We start from the raw sequence: 20,485 nt of genomic DNA, 5'->3' as shown, positions 1-20,485 counted from the left end.
CACTTGGTCCCCACTGCCGCATAATTCAGGAGCTCCTGATGTAGGAGGTACAGAAGCGTTAACTTCAATGTTGCAGATGGGAAACTGAGGCCCACCAAGACTGACCAGATGGACAACAACATAACTCTTATTTATATATTCAACTCTAATAGATTTCAGCAGGAGTTAAGCAGCTTAATGCATTCATGGGTCCGAGCTTAATAGGCTTAGTCAGCCAGGAAGACTTTGGAAAAGCTACATGACCTCTGAATTTCAGCTCAAATCTCCTTTTTAATCTAGTGTTCAGAGATTATATGGTGTTAGGTGCAGAACAGACATAAGGTAAAGCCCCAAACTTTTTCCAGATTTGCTTTTTTAAAAAAAAAAAACAAAAAAAAACCCAAACAAACAAAAAAAAAGTGAGGTAACAGTAGTACCTCCTGCAGATAATCAAGGCTGAGGCAATAAAAATAGGGGTGTTTGTTTCCTGAGGCCATGGAGTAAGAGATGAAGAGAGGATTTTTCTGTGCGTTGTCATTCTTGTATTAAAAAATAGTGTTTGGGGAAAGTGTTCTTAGTAACTGAGGATAAAAGACATTAAATGCTGTCAGCAGAAAGATTGTGGATTGTGTGAGAACGTGGAAGAAAAGGGGGATAAATTGCACAATGAGAGATGGGATATCTTGCACTGCTGACCAAGTTAAATACTTGAAAAAACAAGCTTGCAGTGGGTAGGTTGGCTGGATGGGTTGCAAATGTATTTTAAATATGAGCTGTAGTTAATATCACTAGTATGAAATTAATGAGAAGTAGCTGTGTTCTTTGAACTTGCATCTTTATTTGCAGAAGCATGATGGCCACTTCACAGTTATCCAGCTGGTTGGCATGCTGCGGGGGATTGCCTCTGGCATGAAGTACCTTTCAGACATGGGCTATGTACACCGTGATCTGGCAGCTCGTAATATCTTGGTCAACAGTAACCTCATGTGTAAAGTCTCTGATTTTGGTTTGTCACGAGTGTTAGAGGACGATCCTGAAGCTGCTTACACAACAAGCGTAAGTTTGTCTTATCTAACTTGAACAGTTAATTGCCTTGTGCCTCTTTTACTCCAGTTTCAGATTTGTCTATGCCATAGGAACAGTAGTTTGAATTGGCTTTGTTCCATTCTCAGTCCATGTGGTTTTATAGCACTGCCAATGCGTTTAAGGGAAGTTGTTTTGATTGTTGGCTGTGCAAGGGATGTATAATAAACTTTGGTAAAAGGTTTTTTTAATCAAATGTGCAAGTATAAGTGGGAGACCTTCTCCATTCTTGTTTGGGTTTTGTGTTTGGTTTTGTTGTGGTTTGGTTTTTTTTTTCCACATCCTTTCCCCTTCTGCTAACTTGCGTTCATTTACAAAGATATGTTTGTAAAAGAGGGGGGTGGGGGAGGACAGAATCTCACTAGTTCCACTGTTAGAAGTATGGTGCCAAGCCTTGTATTCATAAATTTAAATTTTCATTTTATTTCACTTAAGTTTACCTTCTAACAGGATATGTAGGACCTTTCTCTCAAGGTTTAAGTCTTGTTTCATTAATACTTAAATTCCTTATGTGATGCAAGTAAATTGTTATAGTGGAAAGTGGGGGGGGAGGTTGGTTTGTGGTGTTGGGGGTGTTTCCACTGATGTGAAAAATTCTTGAACATGGAGAAGCTTGTTCAAATTTGACTTAGAAGAAAAAAGTAAATTGCACCTGCAGTATGAAGAAAGTAGGGGAAGGAGCATGTTGGTGCCAATAAAATTACAAGTTCAGATACAGCATTTTTTCACCATACCAAGATGTTCAGTTACATTCCTGTTATGATTATTACCACAACATTAAGAATGTTAGCTAATTACAAGCTGATTTCAAGTAACTTTCATATCTGTCACTGAAACTAAAATTATTTCAGAGCAAGAGTGCATTCTCATTAGTACTCTCACAAAATGCACAGAATTTGTATGTTCCCATGATAGGGCACAGTGACAGAATTCTAATAGAGATAATAAATTAGCATTAAATAATTTATTTCAACCTTTTTTTCTATTTCACTTTAAAAAGTGATGTATGGCCAAAATGAGAAACTCATTTAACTGTATTGTAGTAAGTACTCTGGTGTATCTATTGAATTCAATATAGCTATTGTAATGGGATTACAGATCTTTTATATATATTATATTTTATTTAGTTTAAGCCTAAAATGGGGATGTTCTGATAAATTCACTGTGAATTCCACTTCTTAGAACAAGGTCTACACAGAACTGCAAGCTGACTAGAGCAAAACAAATCACTTTGCAAGGTTTTCTATCAGTATTAATGGGCAAGCTGGAGGCGGGGGGGAAAGCATGGTTTTTTCCTTTATAGGGGAGATTTCCCTCATTTAGTTCTCAAACCTCTCTTGCTGCACACTGCTTCTTAGTATGAGGCTTGAAAGGAAAAATAAACATTACTGCAGCTTAAAAAGTTATCACGTGTTGGCTGAGCCTTACTAATTGTCCGTGCGAGCGTGCTCAGCTGGTAGCAAATGCCCCCGGTGACAGGCAAGTTAAGTTACATTGCTCAGCACTGGTCATGGGCTAATCAGCTCAGCTGGTGGAAGGCACTGGAAATTCCCAAGCAGTCTCTCCCAGTTAGGTTCAGGAAAAATACCAAATGATAATTTGAGGCTTTCAGCTATTATTTATCCTGTAAGTTTCTACTGGATACCAATACTGAACAATTAGTTTTTCAGCGTAGTTAGTGCCTGCCTTTTTCATCATAGCTAGAGCTGCTTTTAATCAGGAAATGCTATGTTGTTAAAAAAAGGAATATTTCATGGCAATGTATCTGTGTTGAAGGACTTTCTTGAAACATAGGACAGGCTTTGATGAAATACTCCCTATTTTCCTATCAGTGCACCTAGCTGGTTAACACGAGAGCCTGTGAGGCAGCTGTTGTAGGTGGAATACCTCAGAGCCATTGCTTCAGTCCAAGGTTGCAGCCACATGCTGTACTAGGAAATCGTGCTGAGCAGGTATCTATAGCATGTCCATCAGGATACTGTAAATAAGGAGGGGACATTACAGAGGCTGATGGCCAGTGGCAGGACCCTGTGTCAGCCAGACATTTAACGTGAATCTGCTTCAATCATGAACTCCACAAAGATCAAAAAGCTTTGAAACTCAAGTGGGAAAATGCTATGTGTCATTATAACATGAACTAGAAACTTTGTAAATAAGAAGAATTCAAAGCAACAGAGTCAGGCATAATAGAAATTAAAAGCATTTTAAATTACTCATGCCTTCAACTCCAGCTCCCTCTGTCCTTGCAAGTGTGTCTTCACATCCAGACTGTTTCACTCACTCAATCAAGTGGCTGAGTCTGCCCAATTCTCTTCTGTCACCTCTGGTCCTTGGGAAATGTCCTTCCCTCATCCCTGACGGTAGACTGCTGCAGTCCTTGTTCCATGTTGCAGTCATTCTGTATGATCTGGTGATAGCCAAGTTTTCTGTGGGATGCTCTTGCCTGCCATATGCTCCATCCTCTGGGTCTTGCTCCCCTTGAGCAGGTCTAGTAGATGTTCTCTGGAGGAACGCTCTGTAGGGAGTCGAATAGCCCTGTCACTTTTTAAAGGAACACAGCACAATATGACCAAAACAGGGCAGGGGGAGGAAGAAGGAAATGTTTGTCACAGTGGCTGTGGAGGGCTCAGTGAAGACTTTCACCCTTCAAGCAGTCTTTCACAGTAACAGAAGAGAATAGAACCCCACACTGGATGTCATGTCCTCTTGCAGCTTTCACTGACCATCGTTATGTCATTGACCTTTTTCCTCATCATGAACATATTCCCAACAGCAGTCCACATGTATTACTAGACGGTTTTATAGCATCTATTTAGTTCCATACTGTGCTTTTGCCATATGAAGGTTAAACCCTCAGTGCTCTTACAAAGGTTCTGGTGCTTTTAGAATTCGTGTTTCCTCTCCACAGAGAGTTTTCTTGATAACAGCCCAGTACCTGTCGCTACAAGAAATCCATAGAGTGGGTCTGCATATTGAACAGTAGTATTTTTAGGCTCACGTCTCCCAGTACACCACTGCCTGTCAGTGCTCAGAGGAAACTGTGATTATTTTTTATTCCCCTTTTTGTCTTAGTCCTGGTGTCAGAAATGGAATGGTAAAATTGGATGTTTTCTTTGGAAACAAGAGCTACAAGACAACCTAAGCCAAAAAATAGAATTTTATATCTGTGATGCTGTGGTCAATATTGTGTGAATGTATTCCCAGATATAAAAAAGTAAATTGATGCAAAAGACAAACTGTGGCAAAACAGGCTGCATTCTCCCAAAAATAAGCCGAAAGGCCCTTGTACCTTGTGAATTTACCAGATCTGAGCAGGCACAGCCTTGAGTCAGATGATTGACATCTTTTGCTTTGTCTTCCTGTTGTCATTCAATGTATGTATCTTCCTTTTTACTCGCTGGTTTAGAATAGATCTTATATTCTTTCTATTGGCACATCCTCCCACATGCAGGGCAAAAATCAGGGCTCAAAGTCTAGGAAAAGCAATAAAACTGATAGGGAAAATCTGGAAAGGAAACCACCTAGAAAATTACTACATTCTGTGCTCACTTTGAAACACTAATTAGAAGACCATATTCAACTAAGTAGTGATGGAAAACCTGACAAATGCCCCAAAGTAACACAATTTAAGATCATTATGTTTCCCAAGAATTTCAGACTGTGATACTACTGGTCCTCCAGAGAGCTGTTGAATGCTTTAAAACAGTACATGAAAAGACTGAAATCTCAGAAAACAGCTTTCTGACTTCCATGAAGGCTTTTTTTTTTTGTCCTCTAGCCTATTTCGACAAAGGATGTAAATATGTTTTTGATAAGAGGGTTTGTAGGAAATAAGAGATTGACTTCTATTTGCTATCAGGAATCGCACAACCTTCAGCAAGATATAATTTTAGAATAGGAAGGAGAAATTAAGAGCTAGGAACATCTGACTGCCAATCTTTGTGTTTCAGATTGATCAGGAAAAGATAAGGTAAATTTTGGGATAACTGAATAGTATATTTTTTTTTCCATGGAGACGAAATTTTCATTTTTAGTAGTGGTTTCCAAGGCAACAGTTGCTCATAAAAAGACATTTCTAGTATATAAACAAGCATTTCTGTCAATACAGAGAATGTCTAGGCTCTTGCATTGCTGCTTTTAGATAGACTATGTTATATGATGTAGATTAATTTAGTTTAAAACATAGTCAGGGTTCACACGTATTTCAAAAGAACCATGTGCCTCCAGAAGAACTGTTTACATATAGCAAAATGTGTACATATATATAATCAGAACAGGATCTGTGGCACTACTGCAAAAAGGACTGAACTGGTATTTCTGTTAAAGGTGATACCTTAATATTCTGCATTAAATCTGATTTTTAGTGAGACAAAAAGATACTACAAACTGGATTATATGATACATAAAGAAATGTATTCTAGATTTTTCTCAGCTGTATTTCTGAATTCAGCCTTAATACATAGAATATTTTCTTATTTCCATAATAATAGTTAGAGAATTGATTTATTGCATTGCATTTCCTGAATCATTTGATGAACTTTATGGGTGACTCTCCTCAAGCCAGTTGGATAAAATACCCCATCCAGGGAGATTTCAGGCTTATTAGATTCATTAGAGGAGCAAAGCAGATTGATGCCAGTAATCTATATAAATACTGGCAAGTAGCAAAATTTGGGGGGGATAAGGATAAGGACTTCATATTTCTTACTTTGTTACATAATTTCCATGTCAGGACATTTTCCATTTTCTTTTACTCGTACACAAATAATGGGTTTGGGGGGAGAAGGTTTAATTTGCTAAAAAGTAAAACAAGACACAAATGATTTTCTAGTTAACTTGGGATGTCAACCAATAGTTTCTGAACAACCTGAGTGCTATGACAAGCATATTGCCTAGACATTTACTTTAAGAATCAAATTAATCATAGACAATGGAGTAAATTGATTATTGGCAACCATTCAGAAAAAGAAAGAGAAAAAGAGGCTGTGTACTGTAAAGGTCTGTATTAACCTGTTTTCTTGAAAACTATTTGGTGACATAAGGTTGAACACAATCGTTGTCAACTAGTTAATTCTGTATGTAACGTGACAACAGCACATTTTGTCATCACCAAACTGAGAGAAACACAATGATAGGCAGGATGCATTGTGACCGTGTTTGGTTCTCAGTCTGAGACCAGGCATGTGGTGTGGAATCCCACCAAGCCTTTCCCTTCTCTGGAGGGGTTTTGTATATTTGATCTCAATAGAGACTGGCTGAAAAATGAGTGGGCTAATGTGGTTTGTAACAGGTGAGAAGAATAATATTTGTTGTCCTTGAGCTTTGCAACTTCATCTTGCCAGGCTGAAGCCTGGCATGGGTACCTTGCCCGAATACTCTGTTGAAAGCCTAGTTGAAACTGCATGGCTTGGGCCTGTTCGCGAACCCCACCTTTCTCCATCTTTCCATACCCGGGTAAGCTCTTCACAGTAGCCTTGCTCTCCTCATGCCATCTATCCTCCTTAGCATCTAAAAGGAGGGCATGCACATTCACAAGTCCTCTAAGTCTTCCTTGCAGCTTGTAAGGCAGTCCTACAGTCTGACACCTCCAAACAGAAAATCAGCCTTCTCTAATGACTCTTAGTGGGATGAGTAGGACAGACCCTTCTTCTCTTCATGGTACTCGCCTCGTGTCACCCTGTGGTCTTCCTATTCAGTCTGAAAATCCCTTACTGGTCTCTCTTTCCCATCACATCCATTCTATAGCCAAGCATCAGATGCAGGATTTTTGCTCAGACGGTATTTTTTAAGATGACAGATTAGCTGGAAGTGAGGGGAAAGGAAAAGGACAGTTATTTCCCTTACTCTTACCGTTTAGTTAAGAAGTAAATATTTAGCCTTTGTGGCTACAGATAAAATGTGTGCCATTCATGATCTGACTCCTACTTTTCGGGACAAGTGCTGATGTTTGCAGAAACCTTTTAACTAAAGGTTGTATCCTTCCAGGCCTGCTATGTGAGATTATAATATTGTTTGCCAAATTAGAGATACAGAACTCAATGGGACCCTGAAGGGGTTGCCTTTTGAGAAGGCGATCGGTATCATCTTGCCTCGTCAGGATTATTGTGCTCCTGTGCAGGAAACCAGCTGCTGGCAGCTGCTGCCTATGTCCAGATGCTGCATGTCCCTGCTCTTAGCTGGGCATCAGCCTGCTGAGTGCAATGGGTTGCTTTTAACTACTATGTAACAGTAGGAATGACTCTAGTGGGACTCCGGTACTAACATATAAAGTAAATATTTTCAAGTAGTTAATTTCTCAGAGCATGGACAAGCAGTCAAGAAGAAGTTAATAAGAGCTATACCAATGTGCTCAGCCTGCAGCAGTGTATGGGAGATGCACTAACTAGTTTTAAAGTGTGAGATGGGATTCATGTCAAGTGGCGGTGAGATGAATCGCCTTCACATGAGTTGCCAGCTTCAGCTGGATCCACTCCCTGCTCTCAGAGGATGCATGGGGTTGGAGGCCCTGCATGTGCCCCCTTCAAGCCTCTGTCTTCTGTTGTGTTGGCCTGGACAAAGATAAAATGTGCTCAGGTTATGCTCAAGGACAAATAGCCAACAGGTAAAGGAGTAGCTGAAGGGAAGAGTGTCTTGAAAAAAAGACTTGTTGCCTTTTGGGCTCTAACAGTGTGAGGTGTGATGACTTTTAATAAGTAGTTGTATGTTTAAAAGGAACAGAAATCCCAAACTTACTCATTCAGTGTAGGGCATGGTGCTTGCTATTTACTTGGTTTATTTATAGTAGCCCCTGAAGTTGAAGATATGTGTCTTTAACAAAATTTCAGTATTTTAGTACATCCACTCTCTTAGATTCTCTGTTCAGATTTTATTCAGCTGTGATTCCAAGCTCATTTAAGAGGTTTTCTGGTTTGTTTAACCTTCCTTAAAGTTAGTAATAGAAATGTTAACAGGATATAACACAGACCACAACAAAAGCACACCCTTAGGAGGAAGGTCCAAGGACAAGAATGAGACATAAATATATAATTACATTCTCTTTCCATGTTTTGTCTAACTTTCTACTTCTGCGAGTAATCTCTTCCTCACTGTAACAGCTGTCATTTGAGTTCTGAGAATGTATGAAAAAAAGCATGAAAATTTGCATTTAGATGTACAGAGAATCAAAAGGAGCTTAATTTAGAGAGATTTCTAAATTAAATGGTTGAATTTAATTGTAAAACTTAATAGCTCTCTCATCCCTGCTTTTCCTCCCCCAACGCACTACCCCAAGTAGGAACTCCAAATATGCATTTGGCAGAGAAACACAGTTGGAAATTTTGCATTTCACTTTTTCATGCTCAAAATCATTATGTTGATGAACTCAAGTATGCCCTAACATCTTGGCTGTAAAAAGGGTGATATTTTGCACTTCATTCCTAATGTGACTTTCAAAGCATGATCCCATCATTCGTCATAACCTAATTTAATTTCCAATGAAAAGAAGAAATTGTACTGTAATCAATCTAAAAATTGCTGCTTTCAGAGATTTGCAAGCTCTGCATTTCTATTAGCTTGGTTTTCAACTTTTTGTCTCTCTGACTCCTCCCAATTTCATATTAACAAATTGAGTATTAAACTCTACATGTATGTGCTTTGCTTTTTCTCAGATTGGTTCTCTGGTCATCTCTAAGTGTGTTTATGAAAAATGGAGGCATGCATTTACAAATGACTTATAGGGTAGGATTGAGAATGAACTATTTATAAACCTAAAGTGTCAGTGCTGTTGAAGATCACTGCGTCTAGGAGACAAATAATTAATCTGTTTGTGACATTTAATACTGATAGTGATTGCATTGATTATTTTTTGGTACAATATTGTTTGGGAACAGTAAAGCATATTTTGATGCAGTTGTCAATCTTTCGCAATGCACGGATTCCTGAAATTTATCCAGTGGAGATGCAAACTTTGTTAGAAATTTCCCATTTGTGCGTTTTTGTATAGCACGTTGCACTTTGGTATCTTTCACAGATCTCTTTAAAGTATTCCACAGACTCTCAGGGGACGATATACCCCAGGCTGAAAACCCACTCCGCTGTTGGAGTATTTTCTGTTGATTCACTGCATATGTATTTTTATTGAACTCATGGTAGCTGCTGTAGCAAGCAAAGACATAGGGATTAGGGTTATGAGAGGTATCCCAGGTTATGAGAGGTATCCCAGCACTCAGAAAAGATCTGTTTAGGTCTCACTGTGAATACCATTAAAAACAGCCACTATTCCAGAGGATTAACAGGAAAATGTACCTGCCTACTGCAGAGATGTCAAGAGTAATGCAGGAAATTCACATCAGTGAGTCTTTTATCTAGACTAAAAATTTGGCTCAAATGATTACTGGAAACACGCTATGTTGAATAATGAGTGGTCTAGGTCAGAAATGTACACGCCTGTTTCATAAAGTACAAAAATAAAGGTATGTTCAATTAAGCTAAATGATGGGAAATTCAAAACTATCTTAAAGATGGCAAATAGTTTTATCACACAGTGTGTAATTAATCATGGAGCTGATTGCTACATAAAACCATTTGGGCCAAGATTTCAACAAGTTGGGGTTTTTTTGGTTGGTTGGTTGTTTTCTAAGGAAAAAAAAGGGGGTTAATATTCTTAGGAAGAAATAATATCCAGTTACTACAGTCAATAACAGTTTTAAAGAGAGAAGAAACCTCATATTTCAGCCTAAGGAAGGAAGGAGGACAGGAAGAAAACAAATGTGAAAGAGAGAAGTAGCAGCGTGTGGATTATTTTCAAGCTTTCACACCTTCCTCTGAAACATCTGATATGGCTGCTGCCGCAGGTTACAGGATTAGAGCACCTTGGGTTTGATTCACTATGGCAATTCTTGCCTCAAACAGTGAGAGTAACTCTAACCACTAAAATAACCTGTCTGTGGATGTGCAAGATGTCTGTTTGTAAAAGTCTTTGAATGAGGACTGCACCTTTCTAACAGACATGCCCTATCTCATACAGAAAGGGCTGTGCAGGATTCACACAGTGAAATTCTGTGCCACATGCTACATAGATGCAAAATAAATCACCCTGGTCTCAAGACTTTTTCAGTAAGTCATTGCTTTTAAGTTGTTTAATTCTGCAAATCTCATTTGTTAGTGAAAGCAGTAACAAAATGTGAGTAGGACTCGCAATCTAAATGGAAACAGTTATGTAGTGGAGTACAATCCAACAGAAAGACTCTAAAATGGTGTACAGCAGTAAAAACAGGCAGACCAGGGCAAGCATATAAATCTGCAGAAGTTTAAAACATTTTATGTGGCACTACTGAAACTTAATGTAGAATATCAAAAGTAACTAAAATCACTGTTATGGGAAAAACATTGCAGAGATCAAAAAGGGTAAGAGAATGTAAGGAGGCAGAGACTATCACTTAGTATTTTAGCAGTGCAAACAGTGACAAAAATTAGCCAAGGTAACTTTTGTAGATAAAATGGCTGGTGCAAGAACTTCTTTGTTCAAAAAAAACATCGTAAGAAAGAGACACTGGAGTGGATCTTAACGATCAGCTTAAATAACAGCTAACACAACAGAAGATCATGGAATGGAACTGAGGAGAAAACTAGCCTACAAAAATGCATCTGCAATTTCACTATAGTTTGGCTGTGATCAAAAGCAAGCAATAACAGAGCAAATGAAAAACACCAGGCCAAGAGCTTTTCTAAGCCAACATACAAAAGATTAAATTAGATAGGTTCTTCAGCTAGATCTTGAATGTTAGGATGCTGATCTGGAAATGTATTTTAATTGAATTAATTCATGTTTTGTTACCTGACTTTAGAGTGCAGTGATATGATTCGCCTTTTCAAATAAAATTGATCCCTAGTTTACTTTCAAAAGCAGAAAAAGGGTATTTTTCATTTGTTACATTTTTCTGCAGTGTTGAGTTTCTGATTTTGCTTTGTAGTTCTCACACACCGTTATGGGAATACTACCTGGCTTTATTTTTTAGTTCAGATATGAAGAAACACTAAATAAAATATGCATCTTCAAAGGCTAGGTGAGGGTTTATGGGACCATTGTTTTTTCTTTCATTCTTTGTTGTTAGGTTCAAGACAATTCTAGAAAACAATTGCTTTAACTTTGTGTGTCCTGCAAAAAAATCCACTTTCTAAGTTGTAGTTTAATCACATAATATACAATTTTCTCTTCTTTGGGAAATGCAAGTTTCATTACCAGGAGATACTGATTTGTTTAATAAGTGTACCTGTCTGTTGGAGTGTATGTGGCCAGCCAAAGACATGAAGCGGCTATACAACATCCTACCTGGCCAAAGGGAAAAGACTCTCTTAGCAGACCCATTTTGCTGTTAATCTTCCTTCTGCATAGCTCGTCACAGCATTGCTGAGTCCCTGCTGGTAGGCAACACAAAAGAAGTATGACTATAAAGAGAGATTGCCATTTAGAAAGGAAACAAGAATAAGTTGGGGAGCCTCTAGAGCTGCCATCCTTCAAAAGGTGGCTGTTTGTGACCATACCATTGTCTTCGGGGTATTTAATGGCCTGCTGATTGTCTCTCTTTATCTCTACAAAAAGTTGTCATTAAATGTCTGCATAAAGCTGCAAAGTGTTTGGTTTGTTTTTCTTCTCCAGACAATTTACATTGTGAAATGTTTAAATGTAACAAATACCCTCTTTATTTTCAGAACTGTAATTCTCATTGCTTCTGGTGACCTAATGACTTTGGGGAAGGCAGAGACAGGGTCAGTTTCCCTGCAGGGCTTAAATAATACTTTCCATTGTCTAAGAAGAAACTTATAAATATGTTTTACTTCTGCTATAGACTAGAATGAAGGATTATTCATCAAGTGTATCAAAGCACTGACTGGTTTTAACATCACCAAGGCTGGTGTTATATCATGAACTGTTATATCATGTAACTGTTATATCTATAACTGGTAGAACATCTAGAAAGTTATTTGGGGGAAAATGATCATTCCTTACTTCTGGTTATACAGCTAGTGGGAAAAAAAGGGCTCTCTTTTTCCCCTCACAGACAGTGTTACCTCACAGTCATGAGTGTTAAGTCTGGCTTTGGTATAAGATTCAAAACTTACTGGTATTGAACCCATACAAATAGGCAGTGCTACTTCTCTGAGCAAATCTTAAATAGCTATTCAAGGACAGACGAGGGGGGAAAAAAGCTGATGCACTTGCAAATCATTTCTGAAGTAATAGTTAAATGAAGACTACGAATCTCAGAAAGGTACAGGTGATCTTTTTGGAAAGACTACAGATTGAGCAAGGCACCAAAGTTATTGACCTCTCAGCTGGACATGAGAACCTTGGAAAATTCTGTCCGTGCACACTACTCTCCTTGGAAACCAAGTCCAATAAAGTTAAGCAGTATACTAATGTATATGTGTATACATGCACTATATACTATAAGCAGTCATAGCATTTTATTGTTAATTCCTCATACTGCTGATACATCTTTTTTTTAAAGCTGACAATTATCAGAATATTAATCTAATTTCAAACACAGCTGGTTTTTTAGCTACATAGGGACTTGATTGCATGCATTTATAATTTTTTAATTTTTAATCAGAATTGTTCTTTTCAAACTATAATTGAAGAAGCTATTATAAACATATAGAACATGCTTATACATTTTTAGCAATACTTTCATTCACTTAGAATGATACTATCCACACTTAAAATTAAAAATGTAAGTGTACTGACATAAAATCAAAGTTATTGCTTGTTGCTAATTATGTGAATGAATATAATCCTGAAGACCTGTTTTGTCAGGCTATTGCTAATAATGGACCACAGTTTCCTTAGTATTTTAATATTTAAAGTATTGACCAAGGTGCAGTGTATCATAAAATATCTTTACTGTGTTAAATACATTGGAACATACTTGCAGTATGCACAGCTCCTGATATACTGTTTAATGAGTGTAAAGTCAGTCCAGTAAGGTCAGAGCTGTTGCTTTCAGTAGCATGTCAGCTGACAGTAATTACTGTAGGCTACAGTATTCTGATATATAGAACAAGCAAAACAACCTCCTGAAAGCTTTGAAAAAGAATGTAGCTTAATTGTATGTGTGTTTTGTTTTTTTCTCATTCAAAATTATTGGTACCTTTCAAAGACAGGTTAAGAAACTAAATTTGTTTATGGTGTGCTGTTGAAGTCAGAAGAGGTAAGCAATTCATTGGAAAAAGAAAACCATTCAGCTCCAGTGATCCAAACAGCTCAGCTCCAACTCTATTATTTAGTTGTTGTTAGGTGGAAGGAAATAAGATCTGGATGATTTTTTGTTTTCATTTGTTGCAACACTCTCCATGGGAATTTATGATCCACATTACATACTGCTGTAAAAAGTAACTTCTCTGCATATAGCCATATAAAACTTCTGGGTTGAAAATTTGAAGCAGGTTGAAAATTTGAAGCAGTTGGCTTCACCAGGCTTTTGTAAAGCTTCATAATTAAACCTTGACATATTCCACAGTAGGATGTAATTCCTTTGTGTTATGTCCGTGAATATAGTCAAATGAATTCCTGACTCTAGTCCCATATAAGAGTAATTTAAAACAAAAAACCCCACCTGTTAGACTTGGTTATTTAAAAGCAGCCAGTTTTTCAGGCACGGTCAGATGCATATTTCAGAGCTCACAGGGAAGGAGCCTTGAGAGAAGGAGGCTCATACTGTGTCTTCAGATGCTATAGGAGATCATTTATGTTTCTGTCTCAATTTTCCTCTGCTGTATTGTGTTTTGCACTGAGCATGCTGTGTCAACTGGAGAGCTAACAATTATGACACTGGAAAAGACCAAAAATTCTTGGCAACACTGCTAGGCCATGATGCAGTCTTATTTTTTAGAATTAGGAATTCCTGTGTGCTGAAGAACCAAAACTTGGATGTAGCTGGTTTTTCTGGTTGGTTGGTTGGTTTGTTTGTTTTGTCTGGTTCCTGAGGAATTATCCTACACTGTATTTGCATGTTATTGCATGTATTTGCACAGGCTAGTCCTGTGTTTCCTAATTACTTTTATCAATTTAAAATATATCAAATTAGAAAGAGGAATTAAAATTTTGGAGACACTATTTATGTTCTTATTTCGTGAAAATAAATAGTAACATAGAAAATAGAAATTCTGTTAATTTAGCAAGGACTTGACCCTAATTGATTTTTAGCCTGGAATTCTGACATCCAATCTTCGAGACACAAATTTGGGGAAAACCAGGATTCCTTTTCTTCCTTTACTTATGGGAGGACTTTCTGGGTGTTCTGTTTGTTTGGTTTTGGGTTTTTTTGAATGAGGATCAGCGTTAATATATAATGTCACCAAAAGGAGGCAATCAAGAAATGAGGAAGAGGAGGGAGCAGAGGGCTTGCAGGAAGACAAAGGAGGAAAGAAAGCCCAACGCTTCTGAAAGTAAGGAGAGTTAGTATTGTTTTGATTTTGTTATAACCTAATGTTTGCTTAAGATAGTCATCCATAAAGAGAAGAAGTAGGGGCTTTTGTGGGAAACACGTCAGTGTCATGGAGATGCTGAAGTCCAGTCTATACAACTTTATGAAAATCGATGAGGAGAATAGGTTTGGATGCAGAACGCTCTGAGGAAAATCTCAGGTGCAGTAGTTTTCTGAGCCGTGGTCTTCTGAGTATGAGTCACTTCTCCATAGCTGTATTCACCAAAGAGAATCATTTGTATGTTCTTGTTCCTATGGCACCTCACTGCCTCACCTGAAAATTTAACAGAGGCAAAGCAAGTGATACTACTCTTTCACATCTGGTGGCAAAACCTGGAGCTGGCCAAACTTTGACTGTGAGTTTTAGCATTTACTTTGTAAGATTACAAGGTCCTAGACTGACACTTGATAGTAGTTGTAGGCTTTTCCTTTTCAAGGACCTGCCCTTTAAAAATCTTAAGTTTAATTTCACAGTCAAAGATATTATCAAGCTATTATCTGGCTGAATAGTACAGCTATTCACTTCTCTGGGTGATATTGCACAGTTCAGAAGGTTTAGGATACATTAATGATGGAAGAGCTCTCAGATAAAAAAGAAATCTCTTTTTACATTGTTTAACTACTGCTCTTTATATAAAGGAATCTTGCAAAGGGTAGACCCAGCTAAATATGAAAGGGTGGAGTTTTGGCTTGGTACGATTTCGGCTTTTGTGTTGCGATGTGCAGTACTCGCGTTCCACCGTCTCCCCCTTGCCCTTCAGGGAGATCCTCTGGTCCGACTGCTACTGATGTCAGGGTTTTGATATTCACTTCAGCTAGAAGAAGGAAGCCAAAAACATGCACGTCTCGCATGTTTATGATTTTTTCTGCTCACTTTGATACTAATTCTAATATTTCTCCTGTACCTGATATCAAAGTTGTTGTAAATGGGATTCTGTAATTACAGAAGGAAGTTTCCGAAGCAAGATATACACATCTGTTAATCTACTTTCATATTTCTGTAATAGAAATGTTATCTTAGGAACAAGACTGACCTAGTTATTCACCTAAATTAATCCCTGGTGAAATCAACTAGAGGAATTTCCGCTGACCATGTAGGAATTGCAGTTTGCCCTAAATCAGAAGGATAACTATAGAAAGGAATTATTCATTGTTGCCTGTTTGCTTTCAAGAATGAAAGCCAGATTACTTTCAGTCACACACAAGCCCTTGGGAATCTCACTTGTGCACTTTTCTGTGTTTGTCAGATTTCCAAAACTTTGCAATAGTAAACTTATTCTTTTTAGTCTTGCTCTTTGGCAGATTTTCCAGATAGCAGCTCCTTGCCCAGCTGTGAGTTCTTCCCTTCATTATATACATGGGGGGTGCAGGGGATGATTCATAGCTTACTGTTACTGTGGTTTCCTTTAAACAGAATGCTGCAGGAGTATTGTGGCACAGTGGTTGTCTGTCTTAAAAACATGTTAGACCTAGATTTGTATGACTGATAAATCTGGGTCAAACATCATAGTCTTTGCTCAGTACTTATTCAGGCAAAACTCCCATTGGCTTCAACGGGAGTTTTGCCTGACTAAGCACCGTGGGATTTTGCCCTTAGTATCTAAAATATTTGATCTATTCCTTGCACTTTGGAAGCATTCTAGAAGCAAATCGCATGTCTTGTCCTTGACTGCCCCGCTGTGGCTGTATCATCTTCAGCTTAAAAGGTGGCAGAATCTTCTGTCTCCTGATGTTAAGCGTATCTTCATTGTCAGAATATTTAAAAAAACCCAAACCTCTCTGAATATTTATTATATTTAAAGTAATTCCAAAATCTGTATGCATTAATTCTGTATATTGCTGCATGAAAAGGAAATGTGTGGGTTTTATATTCTGGACTCCTTGCTCCCCTTCTTGCTACTCTAGAGCTTCAGTTTTTTGCTTTCAGTTATATTTTGGGGGGGAAATGAATCTTTTCTCTTAAGAAAGCTCACGGCTTTTTGTTCTCTCCTATTAAATGTTTCACAGGTTCATATCACTGCCTATTCCATATGAGGCTGTGGTGGGTTGACCTTGGCTGGACGCAAGGTGCCCACCAAGCCGCTCTATTGCTCCCCTCCTCAACAGGACAGGAGGGGAGAAAATAAGACGGAAAAAAACCTCGTGGGTCAAGATAAAGGCAGTTTAATAAAGCAAAAGCAAAGGCCGCTCATGGAAGCAAAGGAAAACAAAAGATTTGTTCTCTACTTCCCATCAGCAGGCGACGTCCAGCCACTTCCCAGGAAGCAGGGCTTCAGTACGTGTAGCAGTTGCTCTGGAAGACAAACGTCATAAATAACGAATGCCCCTGCTTCCTTCTCCTTTCTCTTAGCTTTTATTGCTGAGCAGACGTCGTATGGTATGGAATATCCCTTTGGTCAGTTTGGGTCAGCTGTCCTGGCTGTCCCCCCTCCCAAGATCTTGCCCACCCCCAGCCTGCTGGTGAGGGGGGGAATGTTGGAGTGACAGCCTTGATGCTGTGCGAGCGCTGCTCAGCAGTAGCCAAAACACTGGTGTGTTATCAACACCTTTCTAGCTACCAATACAGAGCACAGCACTATGAGGGCTGCTATGGGGAAAATTAACTCCATCTCAGCCAGACCCAATACAGAGGCTTTTGGTTCACAGTTCAAATGTCAGAAATCCATTCAATGAGGGTTAGGCCAGCACAGAAAGCTTTATGAAGTAATAGATGAGGCAAATTGAGTCATTAATAAACTCAGAAATTTCACTGCTTTCTTAAAATAATTTTTCTTTGCAAGGAAGCCATTAGATAAACATGCTTAGTTGACCTCACCAAGAAATGTGCAGTATTTGTAAATAAAGGACGTATAAAGACTTGAAACCACATGGAAGAACTAGTATTCTTAGTAACGCGGCCATGCTTACTGCCTTGATTTTGCATTGCTTTTCTAAAATTAGCTGAAGTGCATTTTGAGATGAGACTTGTCATCCTCTCCCATAACACCACATCACTAACTGTGCTTTCATTTCTACTCTGATTTCTAACTGCCTCTGTCTTCACTCTCAGTGCATTACCTATTATTGCTCCCTCTGTTTTCTCTTTTCATTGTATCTTGTTTTATATCGGACTCTCTGACTGGAACTATCACATTTTTTCCATCAGGCACTCTGCTTTTCATTTAAATTCTCTCTTGAAGATCCACATCTGAGGTTTTAATGCAAACCCTTTTGAATAAAAATGCCGTCACCCTACTCTTTACTTTAAAAAAAGCTCTAGGGTAAATCTCATAACAAATGTGTTGCGCATCTCCTTAGAAGCTTTCTTATCCTTACTCAGGCTGAATAGCTCCCAAATCTTCGGTGCTTCCACCAAGATAAATACTTCTAGTCCTGGATAAGCTGTTATTCAACACGAACAATTAGCTTGAGTGCGGAGGATCTTTGTCTCACTGTTGCACTCATTGCCAATGCAGAAGTATATTTGGTAAACAGTTAGTTGTAGCCTCAGAAAAACATACTAGATCCATTTCTCCAATATGAGGAAGCTGGTAACAATATTGAGACAATTAAGAAATATTTATCTCTCTTTACTCAGATTCCCTTTAAATTCATCGTAATAACACATACAGTGAACTCTGAGAAAATTTTAATTTTAGGCCCAAATCCTACAACTCGGCCAACACACTTAGCCATTCCTCTTATTTCAGCCTCTTTAGCAATGTCATGGTTACACTTAATTTATTTTATTTTTAAACATAGAGAGGCTTTTCAGTGCAGATATAGTCCCAAAATTACAGGAGCAGTACTGTTGATTAAACACTTAGGCAGACATTCTCTGTTCATAGCCATTTTCTCCTGGAGAAGCACAGAATATCCAGCAGTCTGGTCCTAGTTTGGTTGTGTATCAATGAATAAACATTGCACAATCATTGTAACTGCATTTTCGTATTATGCTTAATGTACTTATTTAAAACACATTTCTCTGAATTGATTATTTAATTTTTCAGCAAATTATTAATGACATCATTAGCTTCATAAAAGTATCTAATCTGAAGAGACTCTCTTCAGCCTTTTCTCTAACAAACTAGAATAACTAATTCAAGTTGCCAAATAATATATTCAAGTACAGCTTTAAGTAAATGTTCTCAATATAAAGTTTAATTTGGTCTTTGTTCCCTTGGTCCAATTTTTGGTATAATTTTCTCAGGCATAGCTCTCTGACTAATCTTTTCCTTATAAGTTTAGTGGTTCATTACAGTAATTGAAGTAATTCAAATGTGTTTTAAAAGTAAACAGCTCCTGTGCTGGGGCTATAGTTTACTCAAGATACTTACTTTTCAAATATGCAGATGTCGATTATGAATGGAAACATATTCCCAGAAGTTGAGAGAGCCTGTGTGCATCTGTCTTGAGTAATAACTGCTTCAGTCTTATTATTCTAAATGAAAAGAATATATCATATACTGGTCTACATTTTACTAAGTTATTCAGTTATTTCTAAACATTTGCAGTTGTAAAATGGGGAGGAATTCAACAGGCCATCCTTCAAAGCATCTATACATGTCAAGGAAGCCTATTACAGCATTTTGTATTGGCATTGTGTAACTACCCATTTAATTCTATCTTTTATTAATTTTTGAGTGCTTGACTGTGTAGCCTTAAAATTTTGTTTCACAGAATTTTCAGTTTATTATGTAATGTAAAAAAATATTCCTTTAGCAAGCTATTCTGGATAAGAATGGAAGCAGGAGTACTGCAGTTTCCCTTGGCTTTAGGATCAGATAGATAGGTGCTGAATTGCGTTGTTAAACTGGGACTTTATTCTATGTGCTAATCTGAAAAGCTCTTGGCCCTCTCTTGTAGCTCGCACTTGAGTAAGTCGACAGCATTTCTGCTCACGTTTTTGTAGTATTGTCCCATCAGTGAGGCATGCCACATGGGCTAGCCTACCTGCTTCTAAAGAGCTCATCTCTGCACCATGTTGCTTTGTGTTGTAGACGTGCTGATGCCGGGTATTTCCAGCTAAAACAGGAAGGCACACTTTATACCGTATAAATGGATTATTTGTTACATGCAATAAATTTCCTGGACTAGTTTTTTTTATCAGAAAGATTGAAAAACTTTCTGGGATCCCTTTAGTCTCTTGATCAAATTGCCTTCGTTCACGGTACAGCAACGTTACAGTAAGAGGAGGTATAGGAAAAAGAGAGCAAATAGAAAGATATACCTAATAGCTGTGACTAACAAAAGGAATATATTTCATTGCATAGTATTTCTTCTGAAATTTGTTCAGTTCATAGAATAAAGGGGGGGAAAAAAACCCACACCACAATACACTGTAAATTATTCAATGAAATTAATGCACACTGTGTGTGCAGACTTTCTTTTCAAAGTCTTTTCTAAATGGGAGCTGCCAAAGGTTCGTGAAACTGTCAGGCTCATAAATTATTTAGCAGATCTGCTACACTATTCTTGAAAGAAATATACTGGGATCCATAGCTTTAGTAATTTGTTGTGTTTTTAATATCTGTTTGCTTCTTTCCAATTGCATATAGAACATTTGGCCTCCATCAGAAATAAAACCATAAGTAACATCTGCTTCTTAATTAGGAAAGGATAATGGGGGGGGGGGAGTTGTATATATTTCTGGCATTAACTGTCCTCCACAGAATAGTAATATCGCATGCTATGTGTAGGTGACAGAATCATCTACGGTGTAATCTGACATGCAGAGGATACCGTGTTTCCGTGGTTAAATATTTTAACATCAGCAGGAGTTCTTTTGGATTTCCCCCCTCTCAGGGCTTTACCTTTAAGTCCCTATTAGTAACCAGGGAGAAAAAGTTTGTGACAGGACCCTAAGTCAGCCAGAACTTTAGGCAAATGTGTAGATCTTGCTTGCAGGTTAGGCTTAGTCAATGACTTTATGAATTGTACCAACCCCTTCTCATCTCTAGGAAGTTCTTCCTTTCCTCTCT

General features: G+C 38.0%; 1 protein-coding gene across 2 annotated transcripts in view; it reads left to right on the top strand.

The window, feature by feature from the left end:
• EPHA6 (EPH receptor A6) overlaps window positions 1–20,485 on the top strand; it is a 513,048-nt gene that overhangs the window by 456,739 nt on the left and 35,824 nt on the right. For both annotated transcript variants that reach the window (XM_050915616.1, XM_050915617.1), the window contains one exon: window positions 826–1,035. In XM_050915616.1, coding sequence (XP_050771573.1) covers window positions 826–1,035 — 210 coding nt within the window. The remainder of the gene's footprint in view (window positions 1–825; window positions 1,036–20,485) is intronic.

The sequence above is a fragment of the Gymnogyps californianus genome, chromosome 1 (genome assembly GCF_018139145.2).
Source record: "Gymnogyps californianus isolate 813 chromosome 1, ASM1813914v2, whole genome shotgun sequence".
In the NCBI taxonomy this organism is placed as follows: domain Eukaryota; kingdom Metazoa; phylum Chordata; class Aves; order Accipitriformes; family Cathartidae; genus Gymnogyps; species Gymnogyps californianus.
This window is presented reverse-complemented; position numbering and strand designations above follow the sequence as displayed.